At 49.1% G+C, this 15,876-nt stretch overlaps 1 protein-coding gene across 1 annotated transcript; it reads right to left on the reverse strand.

Moving 5' to 3' along the window:
- Positions 1–99: 99 nt before the first annotated feature.
- Positions 100–14,727, reverse strand: GTPBP4 (GTP binding protein 4). The gene is made up of 17 exons (XM_061126601.1): positions 14,576–14,727; positions 13,496–13,666; positions 12,122–12,225; positions 11,905–12,041; positions 10,785–10,885; positions 10,489–10,581; positions 9,729–9,920; positions 9,581–9,646; positions 8,566–8,655; positions 8,007–8,117; positions 6,643–6,720; positions 6,334–6,385; positions 5,790–5,890; positions 3,892–4,089; positions 2,951–3,016; positions 1,651–1,794; positions 100–790 (listed from the first exon to the last, which is right to left on the reverse strand). The coding sequence occupies exons 1-17, from the start codon at positions 14,621–14,623 to the stop codon at positions 638–640; spliced, it is 1,905 nt and encodes a 634-aa protein (XP_060982584.1). The 5' UTR covers positions 14,624–14,727; the 3' UTR covers positions 100–637.
- Positions 14,728–15,876: the final 1,149 nt, after the last annotated feature.

Raw genomic sequence — 15,876 nt, forward strand, 5'->3', positions numbered from 1 at the left:
GCTTTGAAAACAAACAAGAATAGCCATTTGCTTTTTTCCCTTTTCATCTGCCCAAACTGACAGTGGTTTGTAACTGAAACAAAAATAAAACCAACTAAATAAATCAAAATGTCTTTCGGAAGTTTATTTTGGATAAAATAGTTGAAGACAAATCAAACAGTGCACTGAACAAAAGGACTAGAAGATGACTTAGTCCTTTTAGTGCTGGCATGCTGATATCTGTAACCTTTCACCAGCTCCTGTGCCTGCAGGGCAGACTTCTGTCCACACCCTCAAACAGGTGTGTTTGCAAAAAAGGGACTCTTCATGTGCAGTGAACAAAATTCTCTCTTGCACAAGAGTAAGATTTGTCCATCAAAAGCAACACAGTCACATCAATAAATCTTTCCTCTCCTGCAAGTCTGAAGCAACCAAAACTTAAGAAATGAGAAACCACTGCCCACTCAAAATATCTGTAATATAATACAGTGACAAAAATTACCCACACCCGTACTTTTAAGGCATAACCATAGCTTTCAGCAAAGCACAAGTCCTTGAGTTACTTCACTGTTCTGTTCAGTTTACAGATCACGACTCCCAGCTCTGTGAAACCAAACCAGGAAAAAGTGGGGTCAAAGTGCTTCAGCGGCAAAGGACACTATCTCCTGTCCTTTTTACCAGCTTTCCTCTTTCCTGAGAGCAAGTGCTTCGGTTTCATGTCAAACACATGTCTGTCTGCCTCCCCTTTCTTCCCTAAGCGATTCATCTTCTTCTGAGCATTCTTCATCATCATCTTGGCCTTCTTCACCATCTACAAAGGTAAAGAAAAACCTATCAGTTGTGAAAACCCAAACTTCCAAGTGAATTTCCATTACCTGTTAACACTTGATGTGAACAGTCCAGGTCCATGCTGTGAAGAGAAGCCCTCGTGAGCATCACTCACACCATTTTCCCATGGACATACCACAGTACCCACAGGATGGAAACTGTACCAGACCAGTCTCGTACCTGTGAGGACCAGACACTCTCAGACCTGCAAGATCAGGTACTCTGTTCTGTTTTACTTTCCTCTCAGCAGATGAGGGCATGGAGATCCGGCCATGGAGCTACTCGTATCTGACTGACAAGTGGCAATGCTGGTATTAAGTCCAGATTACTGGATGAAATGGCTCCCTGAAAGCACACTGCTGATCAGTTTATATACAGACTTTCTCATCTAGATGAATTTTCAAAATGCTGAAACTAACCATTTTTATATTTAAAGAAAAAAAGGAAAAGTAGTAGTTGCCACAAAAAGAGACTGTACACATCCAAAGTGTCTTTTCCTAAAGACTGCCCCAAACAGCTCCCTGCTGTGGTGGGTGAGGGCCCCATGTCCAGGCTCTGAGCAGGACTGTTTCCTAGCACAGCCCTGAGTGGCTCGGACCAAGGCTCAGGCTGCAAGGCTCCTGCAATACCCTGCTCTGTCTGCCCTGTGAAGGAACACACATGTGTAAAGAAAAGGGCCATGGATACCCGGCTGTGCTGGGGCCAAGCCCAACCCCTAGGGTGCAGCACTCAGCCAAGCGCACTCCACCACCCACCCCACAATCTCTGCGGCTCCAAATGTTTGCCCCGACCCCCTGAGGGGTCAACTGTAGAGGTTATTAGCTACTAGTTACAGGGACTAACCTTGACATCCCGGAGACCAGAGACATCACGTGGAGGCCGAGAAGAGCTGTGACTGCGGGTCACAGAGGCAGGCAGGACAGAGTCTTCCCGCTTCCTCTTCCTGGTGACGCTCCGAGACCTTCTGGCCTGGACTGCGTAATGGGCCTGAAACAGAGCAGGCTTCAGTGCCTCGGGGTCCCGGCGCCTTGGGATCCTGGCACCTCGGGGTCCCGGCCTTAGTGACAAACATGAAATTACTCCAGTCGGGGGAGAAGGCACATGGAGGGCTCGTAGAACCTTCGTCGAACAAGCTAAATACATTTAAAACATACATAGTCAGGGCCTGCCCTGGTGGACCAGTGGGGAAGAGTCCTCCCATCCACCATAGGGGATGCAGGTTCAGTCCCTGGTCATTGGAACTAAGATTCCAAATGCAGCACAGCATGGCCAAGATAAAGAAACAAATCTTAAAAAAAAAAAAAAAAAAAAAAACACTGTAAAAAAAAAATAAAGTACACACAGTCCCCATTAATTATTGGTCAAATATTCGTCTTCACTCACACAGCTGCTGTGTGCTACTCAGAGCTGCCTGTTCAACCTCCTGAGCAGTACGGTTTGTCAAGAGCTGCCCTCCTTCTCAACCCCCTTCTGCAGTTACTGGCCGCCAGAAAGCTCAGCCATGAGGTTGAGCAAAGACCCGGGTGCTGAGGACAGTTTCTGCAGGCCCCTGCTCAAGATGCCCCTCAGGTTACTGTCTGGAAATAAGACTGCACAGCGATGTGAGAAGAAGGCTGGCCGAGAGCCCAACATCCGATAATCATTAGTCAGGAGACATAATGTGAATAGCATGCATGGCTTATCAAAATCTGATTAGTCTAACACAATGGTTTTCCTTGTTTCGGTAATTCCACTTCTGAGAAACTGCTTTGAGAAATAATCCAGAACATGAAGATGCTCTTTCATACGAAGATGTGTACTCTGGCTCAATTCATCAAGAAAACCTGGGACACTAAAAAAGGTATGTGAAATGCCTTCTAACCTCTGGGGTCCGAGGCATGACTTTGAACTATTTACAGCCTGTGTTCCTCTCATACCAAGGCACTCAGCACCACCTCCCATTTACTTTGTCTAAACTGAAACAAATTAAAGCTCAATATGAAGACTCTGGTCACCAAAATCAAAGTCACAGCTCAAAAATAAGAACTGTGCAAAACAACGTAATTATCAACACAAACCCCGGAAGCCCCGACTCCTTTGTAACCTGTTCCTGCCCTGGTTCCCAGAACAGCGCCCCACCCCCACCCCAGCCGTCCGCACTCACATTGTCCTTGTCATCCATGTCAACACCAAGACTGCGCATCTCATCCTCCAAGACCTTCCGCTGAACCTGAAGGGGGAAACGACATTGTTTTAAACAATTAGTTTGATGAAACCTTTAAAAAAAAAAAACTCATTGTACAGAACAATGATCCATGATACACTTATTTTAGAAACTATTTACTTGGGCTCACATGCATGTTTTTGGACAACTCATTAAATAACATAAAAGTTAACATTTTCTGTGTGATTATATATTACACTCAGGACAACATACAAGTGGCCCCCAGATTCCGCTCAGCTCCCCAGGGGTTCCCACATGCAGACCCAAGAGGCCAGCACCTCCTCCCCCACAGTGGGGGGACACAGCAATGCCACAGCTGTCCACGTCATCCGTCACCACACAGAATTGACATGTCAAACACACACGTGTGCTCCATGGAGACAGCCTGGCCCAGCTCACTCAACCATCCCCCACACCATCCTCCTTCCCTGGGCGCAGTGACTCCAGACAAGAGCCAGGGCCCAACGAGACGGACCCGAGGACCAGAGGACCCTGGCTCCATCCAATCCACTTGTGCCTCAGCGTGAACCTCCCCATCCTAACCAGTCACAGGGCTCAGATAAACCACTTTGGCTCTGAGTTAGACTGCATTAGGTTTCTGAAGAAAGTAAAAAGTTAAGTCCTGACCAATAAAGAATTAAAGAATAAGAACATGTTAACTGATGAGTTTACCTCCACAAATTTACCCATAACTCACGATCTTCATTTGTACAGCTACAAAGTAGTTGAATCCAACAGTGAAAGTCACCAAAAAAGGGTGGAACACAATATAGAAGGTCAACACTCAGCCAACCTCAAAAGTCAACTTACACCAACCAAAGGGCAGGGCCACACAGACGCCCGCACACAAAGAACCACTGACTCTTGAGCACAACACTTGCCTTTTTGGCCGTCCGAGGCATCCTGGGCCCCTGTGTGTCCTTCTCTCTGGATTGTAGAATCTTCAGCTTCTTTTTTTCCCTAATCTGTTTTGCCAGCTGTCGAATCTCCGCCATTTCTTCATCTTCACTTTCAGATTCACTGTCATACTCTCCAGCAGCTGTTCTTAGTTCTTCTTCTTTTTCTAACTCTTCCAATTTCTTTAAAAAAAAAAAAAGTCATAAAGTCAACAATGAAAAACTCATACATAACAACCTTTACAAAAACCAGGTTTCCCCTAAGCCTTTCGAGGTGATACAAATGCCCAGGTTCAGGCTCATGTGGCCCTCACCAAGGCTCACCTCCCTGCAAACAGGCACACAGATGAGCAAGAAGACTACACCCACGGAAGCAGACTGTTCCGTGCCACTTCTTTACCTTTCTTAAAAAGAATCACTCCCAAAAAAAAAAAAAAAAAAAAAGAATCACTCCCAACTCCAAGGTTAAGACATGTAAAACGTTCTCTTCTCTCCTAGCAGGTAACCAAGAGAACCTCTGTTCCTAAAAGAACCATAAATATCAACCCAAACTGGCCTTGGACCACGACAGCTTGTGTATCCTCCCAAAGCCATTCCAAATACAAGCTCATTAGCTGTATGGTTAATCATATCTTTAAAAATGTATAATAAACCTCAACAAGAGCCCAAGTCAAAGGTGCCCCTATCACTACTAGTGTGATAAGGCAGGAAGGAAGGAGACTGGAAGGGGATAGGCAAGGTGAAGCCAATCATGGGCCATCAGAGCCCAGACTGTGGAAGCAGGCTGCTACACAATAAGAGACAGAGCAACAGGCACAACTGAAGAGATGAAGACATGAAATATAAATCAAGGACACCACCCGAGAACTGGTAGTTCCTCAAAAAGTAAGACATAAAATTACCTTATGATCCAGCAATTCTCCTAGGAATCTGCCCAGACATGCTGAAAACACTCAATACTAATACATGAACCATGACACCCAAAAGGTAGAAACAACCCTTATGTCCATCCATGAGATGAGCATGAACTATATACTATATAGAAAGTGCCATACATTTGAAATAGAACATCACTAAGAGGGAGGAAGCTCCGACACATGCTACAACACAGACAAACGTTGAAAATACCATGCTCAGTGGGAGGTCAACTTACTGTGTGACTCCACTTATATAAAATACACAAAATAGGCAAATTGACAGACACAAAAAAGGATGTGACTGCCCAAGGCCAGGGAGGGGAGAAGTGCTGTCAGAGCTGGGAGTTACTCAGAGATGATGAAAAGGCTTTGGGACCACAGGGAGGTGGTGGCTGCACAACACCGCGTATGTACTAGATGCCACTTGATCGTACACTTTCACACATTAAGAAAGACGTTACTCAGAAAAGATAGGACCACAACTGAAGGGGAACACAGGGTCTAAGGAAGGCTTTGTTTTTTTTAAAAAAGGGAGAAACTTGTGGACACTCGTATGTTAAGAAATAGCAAGTAAGAAAGGGGCCAACCGCGAGTGCCAGAGCAGGACCAGGGAAGAGGAGGGTCAGGCTGGGGAGTGGGCAGCCCCATCAGAGGGTCCACTCGTGGGGTGAGGCGGGGTTGGGCAAGTGACTGGGGTGTCCACACCCAAGAGTCCTTCATGAAGGAGGCACCCTGAGCCCAGCAGAGGAAGACAGGGAGGGAGGTCTGGTGGAGGAAAGAGTGTGCACCAGCCTCAGGTGGAGGGACACAGGGCTGAACACGGGGCCCCAGGCGGCAGAGCCCAGGCTCCTGGTGGGCGCAGAAGGAACAAGGGCCGAGGACAAGTGGAGTAAGAAGCTGTGCTCCTATCTCCTGGGTCAGGCTGAAGAGGAGTAAAAGACACACAATGTCACCAGGGACACAAACCTGCATGATGTCAGGGTCGATATAGTCGGCTATGTTATGGCCTTCCCAGATCTCAGGGATCTTGTCATGTTTCTCAGATGAATTCATTATATCCCAGTACTCTAAAGGTCAAAAAACAAACAAATAAGTCAACTACCAGATGCCCAAAGAGTCACCACTTAACCAAGTCGAACATCTGCAAAGACGGTAGAGCATCTGTGCTCAGCACCAGGTAAACAAGGTAACGTGCTTGAGCAGAGGACTATTCCACGCTCATGCCAGGGCCCATCAGTACCTCAAAACCAAGAGTCCTAAGGCATGAACAAGAGACTATCGATGCTATCAGCCTGGCCCAGCAGTATACGCCAGGAAAGGTACAAAAATAATCCCTCACCAAAAACAAAAGAAACCTTACCTGGAAAGAAAAAAATCTCAGCATCCTGGCAACCTCTCACCTTCAAGAAATTAAACTAACAAAATGTTGGACAACTTGTACCCACTAAGGTACTCTCATACTTTTCACATACCTAGCATCTTAAAACAACTACCACACTTGAGCCCTTACTTTGAAGATCCAGAATATAATCATCTCCCATCTCCAGTTCCAGGTCCCGTTCCTGCAACGAAAATGCAATAGTTTTCATCAGCACTTCCGACCCCCAAGGCCAGAACTGTCGGGTGCCCACCAGCCCCATGCCATTACCCCTCTCCAACCTTTTGCCACCTGAAGCTCAGCACCAACTTCCAGGGGGAAACCTGCTTCCACCCCTGGCAGCCCTGTCCCCCAACCCAGGAGGGGGTCCCAGCCCTGGGGATTATGCTCCCAGGCGCCCCTGTCCCCACTCCAGCACAGGCCTGGGGCTCCCTCACCTACCCGCCTCCTCTTCGGCTCCCCGAGCTCCATCCTCTTCCTGCGTGCCACCACACCTTCAGGGATGAATGGGGGCCTCTCCTGCGAAAACATGATTGGAAATACCCACGTGAAATGCTTGCTGAATCAAAATACAAAAAGAAAAAAAATGTCTCCAGAATGTACAGAGCTTCCCAGGTGGCACTCGTAGTGAAGAGTAAAGAACCCGCCTGCAATGCAGGAGATACAAGAGACACAGGTTGGACCTCTGGGTTGGGAAGAGCCCCTGGAGGAGGGCATGGCAACACATGTATGCTTGCCTGGAGAACCCCAAAGACAGAGGAACCTGGCAGGCTCCTTTAGGGCTCCTAAAGAGTCGTACATGACTGAAATGACTGAGCACACATGCACAGAACACACAAGTCTGACTTCCTTAACATAAAAATTAGAAATCAAAAAAAAAAAAAAAAATTAGTAATCAATAAGAGATAATCAACCTACAGAAGTGAAGAACTCAATCGGTATGTTAATCACCATGAAATACCCAGTTCCACACAACGTTCAGTAACTAGAAACAATCAAGTTGAATAATCAGTGAGCACAACTGCCTGAAACCACAACGTAGACACATCACTTCTCATAATGTTCACTTTATTTTGGAGAAAAAGATGTGTGGTACTGAAAAAAATTGAAAACTGGCACAACTTTCTGTGAACAAATAGTTTTACAGTAACAAACATCACTGGCAATCATCTTTACCTATTGTTAATTTCTAGACTGGTCACCAAAAATTAGTGTTGAATGAACAGAATACAAGAGAAACATCAAAATAATTAACAAAAAAAAAAAAAAACCCGTGAAACTTCCCTGGCAGCCTAGTGGTTAGGATTCCCAGCCTTCACTGCCAGGTTCCGGGTTCAATCCCTGGTCAAGGGACTGAGATCCCGAAAGCTGTGCAACGCAGACAAAAAGAAAACACACCATGACGACAGAATCATCTGTGGTCCGTCATACTGATAGAACAGGAAGTGTGCATTCTCAAACCGTCAGGATCATAAACTTCCAGTGCACTTTTGAGAACAATGACATTTTTGACAGCATGTCTTAAATTTCACTCTACAGATAAACTTGCAATTAAAAAAAGAGACCTATGCATACCACCCTATTTAAAATTTGAGGAAAGCTGATATGCCAGAATGTTTCTGGAAAGATAAACGAGACGAGCTGCAGGAGGCAGCCTCTGGTGCAGGGAGCAGCAGTTTAACCTGGCTCCTCCTTTCACCTTTTCAATTCTGACACACACATGGTGTGACCTTGATCTAAGAGCACCCAAGAAACCCCACCAGCCCCACAAGCCCTGCCTCCAGGGCCTCCATAGGAGGTCTCACCTTGTCATCTCTCCTGCTGGGAACAGCCAAGTGCAGCCTGTTCAGCACCTCATTCACTTTATTTCCCTTCATTTTGGTTTCAACACGATGAGCCAAAAGCCTGTCACAAGCCTAGGAGGATGAGAACACGCGGCGCTGGGTCACGGGGCATCCAGTGTCCTATCACATCTGAAAGGGCCCCAGAGCCCCTCGCCAGATGGACCCAAGGCTGGAACCTGCGGGGCTCTCCCTCAGAGCAGCCTCTGCAGGCTGGGTGCTGGGACCCCCAAGTTCAGGAAGTTGCCCGGGGCAGACTGTGTGCTCCTGGAGTGGGGAGCGGTTGCTGTCTCCCTTCCTGGGTCAGGACAAGCCCAACCCAATGCAAGAACCGAGGGGGCAGGACCGGTGCAGATGACCCGTGGTGGGAGTGTGACCCCCACTCCCAACACTCACAGGGCAGGAGGAGGGGGTGCGGAGGGGGCAGGGAACCCGGACGCATCTCTCGGCGGGGCTGCTAGAGCTCCGGGCTGACCAACCTCCTATCAAGGAAGGGACAGGCCTGCTTACAGGGAGGACTGACCTCTGTCTTCACTCTGATAACCCCCTCCTCCGTCAGTGTGCTGGTCTCCACCACAGGAAAGCCTTCCGCCTGCAGGTCTAGAAATATTTTCTGGGAACACAATGGATGAGTAAACATGAGCTGCAGCATTTAACCTCACTTTCCATCCACAAACCGTCCAACTCCTCAAACAGGTGCTACAGATGTTAATCACAACAAACACCTCTGTGGTTTTTAATTCTTCTGAAGAACATCTCCCCAAAACTGTTATTTATTTGTCCCTAAATTCTGCTATGATTGACAATGCACATTATGGGGAGAATCAAACCAGAGTGCAGCAAGCAAACCTGAGGCACTCAGGAACATTCTGTGAGGCCTACCCTTCTGAAAAGAACCTTGGCAAAATCAAGATATATCTCACAGACAATGCTCTCGATGTTGTTCTTTATAAATACCTGGTCTCCTCAGCCTAAGATAGTTCCCAAGAAAACACCTCAGAAACAGGTAAGACTCATCAACGAACGAACCACTAAGACCCTAAGAAGGACCCCACCTGTGCCTCCACCAAGGCTACCTGACACCTCACTGCCCGCCCGACCACACTCCCCCAGTCCAGAAACAAGTGCCCAGCTCAGGACTTCAGGCTGCTCAGGATGGAGCTCTGCTTCCCTCCTAGGCCCCTCCTCCCTGGAAACACCAATCACAGCATGACCAGCATGGCCACCCGTACCCATGCCACCTGCCCAGGTGCCCAGCTGAGAGACAGCCCTTCCCAACAAGCAGCTCCTGGGGCTGCCGCTCTGACCACAGGCACTGCCAGCCCCATGGCCTCTGAGAGAGGCCACAGGAAACCTCATGGTCCCTCTGCAACTGATGGGCATCCATGAGGTTACAGTGACTCAGTCACTAATGACATAATTGCAACCATAAAACAAAACTCTGTGAACTACCATCACTAACGTTCCTTCTCAACTCTGGTTGTGGGAGACGAGGTTCAGAATCATCAGGAAATTTTGAAAACATCGAGGCAACTTACCTGATTGTCCCCAGAAAGCTCGGAGATCCTCTTCACATCACATTTGTTTGCTACGATGATAAGAGGCTGCAGCGAGGAAGAAAACTAATGAAATCCTCACCTTCGCACTGCATGTTACTCAAGAGACCCCACACCGGCCCACACCCACCTTGTTGACAAAGAGTGGCCTGAGGTTCCGGAAGAGTTCCAGCTGCTCTGCGAGCCCGTGGCCGCACTGCTCTGACAGGTCCATCACATACAGCACTGCGGCTCGCAGGTGGGCCAGTGCCGTGATGGCCTGCATCTCGATGGTGTTGCGGTCCTCCAGAGGGTGGTCCAGGATCCCAGGGGTGTCCACCACCTGTGGGCAGACAAGTCAGCCCAGCACACAGGCCAAGGGTGCCCACAGACCTAGAACCAGCCCTGGCGGAGCTCCCCACTGACCACGGTGCAGGAACAAGGCAGAGGAAGAAAGGACAAGTGAAAACTGGGGGAGGGGCTCTCACCGAGGAACGAGCCCACCAGCAACGCTGAGGACTGGATAAAAAGAGGACTGTTCTTTCTATTAGCCCTGGATTAACCAGCAAGCCCCCAAGTGCTCAGAACAACATCACTGAATCATTACATTCAACTTTGAACACAGGCTGCGCCACCCTTTCTGGGTTTCTGAGGATGCATCAATCAGAAGTCCTGCTGTAAGCAGAGCGCAGACACCACATCAGGAGCTGCTGTGTCGCAAGTTCACCCGAGGACGGAGAGCGGCCCCCATGTAGCCCTGGAGCCTGTCCATGGGTGGTGGGGGGTGCTCCTGGCGACCCGGGACCTGCTCCCCAGCCCCCAGGCTCCTTGGACATGGGCAGACCCTCATCGGTAGGAAGCCCAGAGCCAGACGCCAGGAATGAGGCCGCACACCCCAGGCTAGCGCTCACCTGCCAGCGCAGGTACTTGTAATCCATGTGCCCCACAAACAGAGACTTGGTGGTGAAGGCATAAGGCTGGACGTCCACATCCGCTCTCGTCACCTGGAACAAACCACAGATTCTGACTTTTACACTCTCTCAGAACAGACACGCCTCAGCCGCACAGCATCAAGACTGTCGGCGGTCAGAAGAGACCCCACGACACCTCACGTGACAAGACTGCTAAGACAAGAGCCAGCACTGACCGGGCAGCCCCCCTCAGCCTACGCAAGTGGGTCTTCCATCAGTGCGGGGACAGCACCAACCTTATTGATGAAGCTGGACTTGCCAACGTTGGGGTACCCGCACAGAAGCAAGGTCCTCGTGTTCGGGTCAATGGTGGGCAGACGGGACAGATGTTGACGCACTGTGAGAAGGTGAAGAGTAAATGTGCTTACCTTCATGAAACAGCATAAGCAACTCAAAGCTGACGGTCTGCTCAACTTAGCTGTACACTCCAGGCCTGTGGCCATGTTATCGCACTCCAACAATAATCATACAGTGACGAGAAAACATGAATGAATGGAGAAGAGACCAGTTGCAGGGGCATCCAGGCTGAACCCAGAACCCTCCTCCCACGTCCAAACAGCGTGGGTTCCCACCCAGTAGACTGAGGTGGGGTCCAGACCACACAACCCAGAGGACTGAGCAGAGAGTCGAGTTTGAAAGGGCGATTCGAGCACGCATGTGCTCTAGCACTTTCTGGCCTACAGGGCTCCTTTTCCACTTAACGAGCAACCCTCAGGACCTCGACTACTCCAGCAGCACCACTGGGTAGGCCACCTAAAGACCTACCCGAAGACTGGAAGCACTGTCAAAGCAGCTCAGAGTTATGATCTTGTTGCAAATTATATGCAAGATGCTGGGGGAGGGGATCAAAATCAAATTAGTTAAAAATAATTGAAATGTAAAAATATATACACGTGCAAAACAGCAAAAAGTTGTTTCAATAAAAATTGTTCTACATTAATTCAGTAATCACCTACTGAATAAAACTACCAGGTAACAAAACTGGAGTAGCAGTTTGATGCTAACATGTTTTACACTAAAATGTCAGTAACAGGTAAAACTACGGGTCACTTTATTTTTATACATTTTGGTATCTCCTTGCCATTTATAGTGTACATGCCTTGCCTATTAAATTTGGAAGACATAAATGTTTTTAATAGTGCTACTAACATGTAAGCATTAATTAAGTTCTAGCTGCTTTTTCGATCACATCTAATCTGTTAGACTTTCTTACAGGCTAGACTGGGAAAAATAATTTGTTCCTTTGATCTCTACAACAAAACAAAAATAAACATTATAAAAATAACTCTTAACAACAAACAAGTACTTTAACAGAATGCACTAACAAGTAGTTAGTTGCTGATGCATAACAAGTACCTTGCTCCAAATATTCCAAACTCTGCTTCTGTCTTTTGATAATAGTACACATCCGCCCGAGAGCAGCGCGTTTCAGTTGCTTGCAACGGTACAGAGAATCACCATATTTCATGAGCCGCACATAATCTTTAGCTACGCTGAAAAACAGAAAAATGTGTAAGATTTTGCTCTCCTTTGACAATAACTTAAAAGATGCTATATTAAGAAAATCCCTTACTTGTCCACTAAATTTTTGGCAATGTTTATTTGTCCTAGAGCCAACTTGTAATGATCCTTGTCATAGAGAATGTTCATCAAATCTGCATAAAATGGATGAATATCCTGTAACAAGAACAACAGAATGGTCACCTTGGTCTGGCAGCTTCTCCTCTGGTGTGTGGATAACACTTGAACATAACTTCCTAGGGAAACACATCACACCTTTTGCTCTTCTTCATCACCCACCCTCCCCCCTGAATCTTCTCCCCAGGCCTCTCTCCTCAACAGTGACTATTTAGTCAGAGAAAAAACAGAGTCAGCGGGGAAGCCAAGTCCACCTGCCCTGTGCAGGCCTGGCCAGGACCAACTCCATCTGGGCACCAGAGCCCACCCCCTGGGCTCGAGAAGAGAGCTCCAGAAATACTTTCCCATCCATCCAGCCAGTCCCATTAACCTGTAAATGTGCTGTTATTGCCCAAAACTTAAGAAGAAAGTTTTAAAACTCCTGTCTCTTTGCTTTTCTTCTGTTTGCACAGGTGTTTCCTGGTGCTGTCACCTCATCCTTACTGCATTTTTCATCCTCAGGTACGTTACGAAGTACCTGCACTTTCCCCAGAAACTATACCCTCCTCCAGCCAGTGGCCACTAAGCACTAGCATCAAGTCCTAGAATTCTACACCCGCAGTTTCTGTCACATGAACCAATCTCTTCTGCCTTAACCCACCTTCAGGGACTATCTCAGGGCAGTTAAGGCTCTCAAGCTGTATTGCAAACCCCACATCCATCATCATCTCAGCAACTTCGCAACCACGTGGTCCCACTCAGGGGCTCCACAGGCAAGGTCCACTCCTGCATCCTGCAGCTAAGCACGCAGGCAGAAGGCTGGTGCAGCAGGGCTTAACTTTGGGGGCTCAGTGAAGAAGGCAGCGCCCCATGAGACGGCCTCTCGTAAGAAGAGCACACTAACAATCAGCCGCAGCAACAAGATAACACACACTGCTGGGCCTCAAGCCACTGGACCCATCTGAAGCCACAGGAAAGGGAGCCTTGGAAAGAAGGAGGAGAGGACACACATAGGCCACCAGAACCTTGGGCTTCTGAATTCAGTCCACAGCTTTCAGAATTCCAACTGTCCCCACAGTCTAGAGGTTACAGAGAAACCCTGAGGCTTGCTCCGGGCCCTCAGAGATGGGAGTTTCACTGGGAAAACAAGATACTAAGGAATCAAAAAACCTCTGATCTGCTCCCAGTTTCGTTACTAACTTTCGGAGTAAACTCTGACAAGTCATTTCCTCTTTCCTTCACTATCGGTCAACTGAGTAGACACAGCTGGTTTCACCTTGCCTGAAGGTTAATATTTACATAATCACTTATGTCCCACAGAGTCACTTACATCCAATTTGGGGAAATCTGTCAGAATTTGTGAGAGTCTGTCATGGTAATTCTGCTGAGTAAATTTGACTTTCCTCATATAAAAATGTCTAATGCGATGGATTTGGTAATGTTTGTGGATAACTGTCGGAGTCTTTCGTTGAGTCTTCGATAATGTCAGGTCAATAAAGTCCTGCAATAAAATAAGACAGTTAACACCAAAAATGTCTCCTTTCACCCACTTATTTGAAATCACCTTAAAAGACTAATGTTCAACAATGTATTTTAAACTACAAACACTTTTTCTATTTTAAACTACAAACACTTATTCTAATTAAATCTTCAGTATAAAGCTGTGTTCATCTTTATGGTTCCTTGCCTTTATGAAAACACTCGGCAAATGCCTGCTGAAATAAAGTTTATCTCACACTCTTGACATTATCCTAACTTCCATATACCTAAAACCATCTGAAACGTAAGTACCCAGAAAACTCAAGCACAAATCAGGAAAAAATAATGTTTTAAACAGAAACAGTTCTACTATTTCGGTTTGTGTATCTCCAGTTTTGACAGCACACAAAATAACTGGTAAGACTAAAACCCGCTGTTTTCAATTTCCCAAGGTAAGGTGGACATGAAAGACTCCGGCATGAAGTCCAGAGCAAGCCGTTCAAGCAGATAGGTATGAGACGCTGTCTGCTCTGGGAGGCATGCTGCCGCCGGTCGTCAGTCTGACAGAGACCACGCAGACCCACCTACTTCATAGAGCTTCCTGACTCTCCCCGTCTCTTCCGGGCAGATGCCAACCCCCTGAGAGCCCCAATCTCTGAGGGAGGACCCCCAGAACCCAACTCCTCAGGGGCCTAATCTTTGAGGAAGGACCCCCAGATCCCAACCCCCTGAAGGCCCTAATCTCTGAGGAAGGACCCCCACTCTCTGGGAGGACCCCAAACCAAGGAGCCCGAATCTCGAGAGAACGTGACCTAGGAAGGGGCCGGCGGAGAAGGCGGCCCCTTCCAGCCCACCGTTACACACCGGAGCCCCAGCGTCCCGCGGCCTGGCCGAGAAAAGCGGGGACAGAAGGGCCCTTGGGGTCTCCTACCTTGGCGGACGGCACCACCGTGATCTTTTTGAAGTTGTAGTGCGCCATGCCTGCGATTCGCCACGAGGGGACAGCCGCCCGGACTTCCGCCGAGGAGCCGGGGAATAACTTCCGCTGAGAAGTACGAGACTTCCGCCTGCGTTGCGTCAGTTCCGGCGCTTCCTGCTCCGCACGCATCGCCTCGGGGTCGCACGGCGCCCTCGCCTGGCCGGAGGAGGGGTCGCGGGACCCGGGCGGAGGGCGCGCGCGGCGGGAGGAGGACGGCGCCGAGAAGGCGGCGATGAGGTCCAGTCCCCACAGCAGAAAGGAGAGGGTCTTGAGAGGCCTCCCCTAGGATCTGTGCTACCCAGCCGGGTTCAGGGCCTGACTGACCTGGGCCAGAGGTCTGGGGGGTCTTTGGGAGCCTGGGAGGCGGGGTGGTTCAGAGGGGCTCGAAGGTCTCCAGGGGTCTCGGGGAGTCTGGGGTCTCCGGAGATCGGGGGTCTGAGGTCTCCGGATCGAGGGTCTGGGGGCGCGGGCGCGGGCTCTGGCTGGGTGAGAGGGAGGTGGGGGGCGCGCCGGTCTGCTCTTCGCGCGCTCACGTCGCTTCGCCCCCTGTGAGCGCGACTGAGTCCTTCCTTATTTTAAATTTTTTGGTCGGTGAGGCGGGTAGGATCTTAGCTTCCCCACCAAGGATGGAACATCCGCCCCTGCACTGAAAGCTCAGTCTTAACCACCAGACCGCCAGGGAAGTCCCCTGCTGAATCTTATTAAATAAAGGCCGTGGAGGCCCAGCCGTGTGCGACAAGCGACGCCTCTCCTCCCCCGCGAGGCCCCCCGGCGACCCTACGCCACCACCCCATCTTGGCCCCACCAGAGCTGCCAGCCTTCCCCCAACGCAGGCCTTTTGTCCCTCTTCTTCCTCAGAAGCCCCTCATCTATCCCTCCCCCTCGGTGACTCTGGCTCTTGTCTTAGCATCTCTGCGCCCCGGACCGTGGCTGACTGACCTGCCCACTGCCTTGCCCCAACGAACTCCACCTGGAACTTTGCCCCCCACCTTTGCTCTGCCTGCCAGGGGTGGCCCCAAATGCCTCTGTGGACCAGATACTTCCAGTCAGTTGTGCACTGTCCGCGGGCACAATTCCAGATTTGCAGCACAGCCTCTCTGAGAATCAGACTGCAGATGGGTCCATCCTTGGGGCCTTGTGAAGGGAGACAGTACTTCCCCTCCCGCTGTCACTGCAGGAGCGGAAGGGGCAGCCCAGAACCGGGCTGACCTGCTGCGAGTGCAAAACAGGCCGCGGGTGAGATGAGATCAGGA

The sequence above is a fragment of the Dama dama genome, chromosome 23 (genome assembly GCF_033118175.1).
Source record: "Dama dama isolate Ldn47 chromosome 23, ASM3311817v1, whole genome shotgun sequence".
Classification (NCBI taxonomy): Eukaryota; Metazoa; Chordata; class Mammalia; order Artiodactyla; family Cervidae; genus Dama; species Dama dama.

What these genes read in the sequence shown, in the direction of transcription:
- GTPBP4 (XM_061126601.1), bottom strand. Translation starts at nt 14,623, where the DNA reads ATGGCGCACTACAACTTCAAAAAGATCACGGTGGTGCCGTCCGCCAAG. An exon ending in CCAGCAGGAGAGATGACAAG is followed by an intron (nt 6,721 to 8,006) that starts GTGAGACCTCCT and finishes ATGTTTTCGCAG; the next exon opens with GAGAGGCCCCCATTCATCCC. An exon ending in ACATGGATGACAAGGACAAT is followed by an intron (nt 1,795 to 2,950) that starts GTGAGTGCGGAC and finishes GCTCTGTTTCAG; the next exon opens with GCCCATTACGCAGTCCAGGC.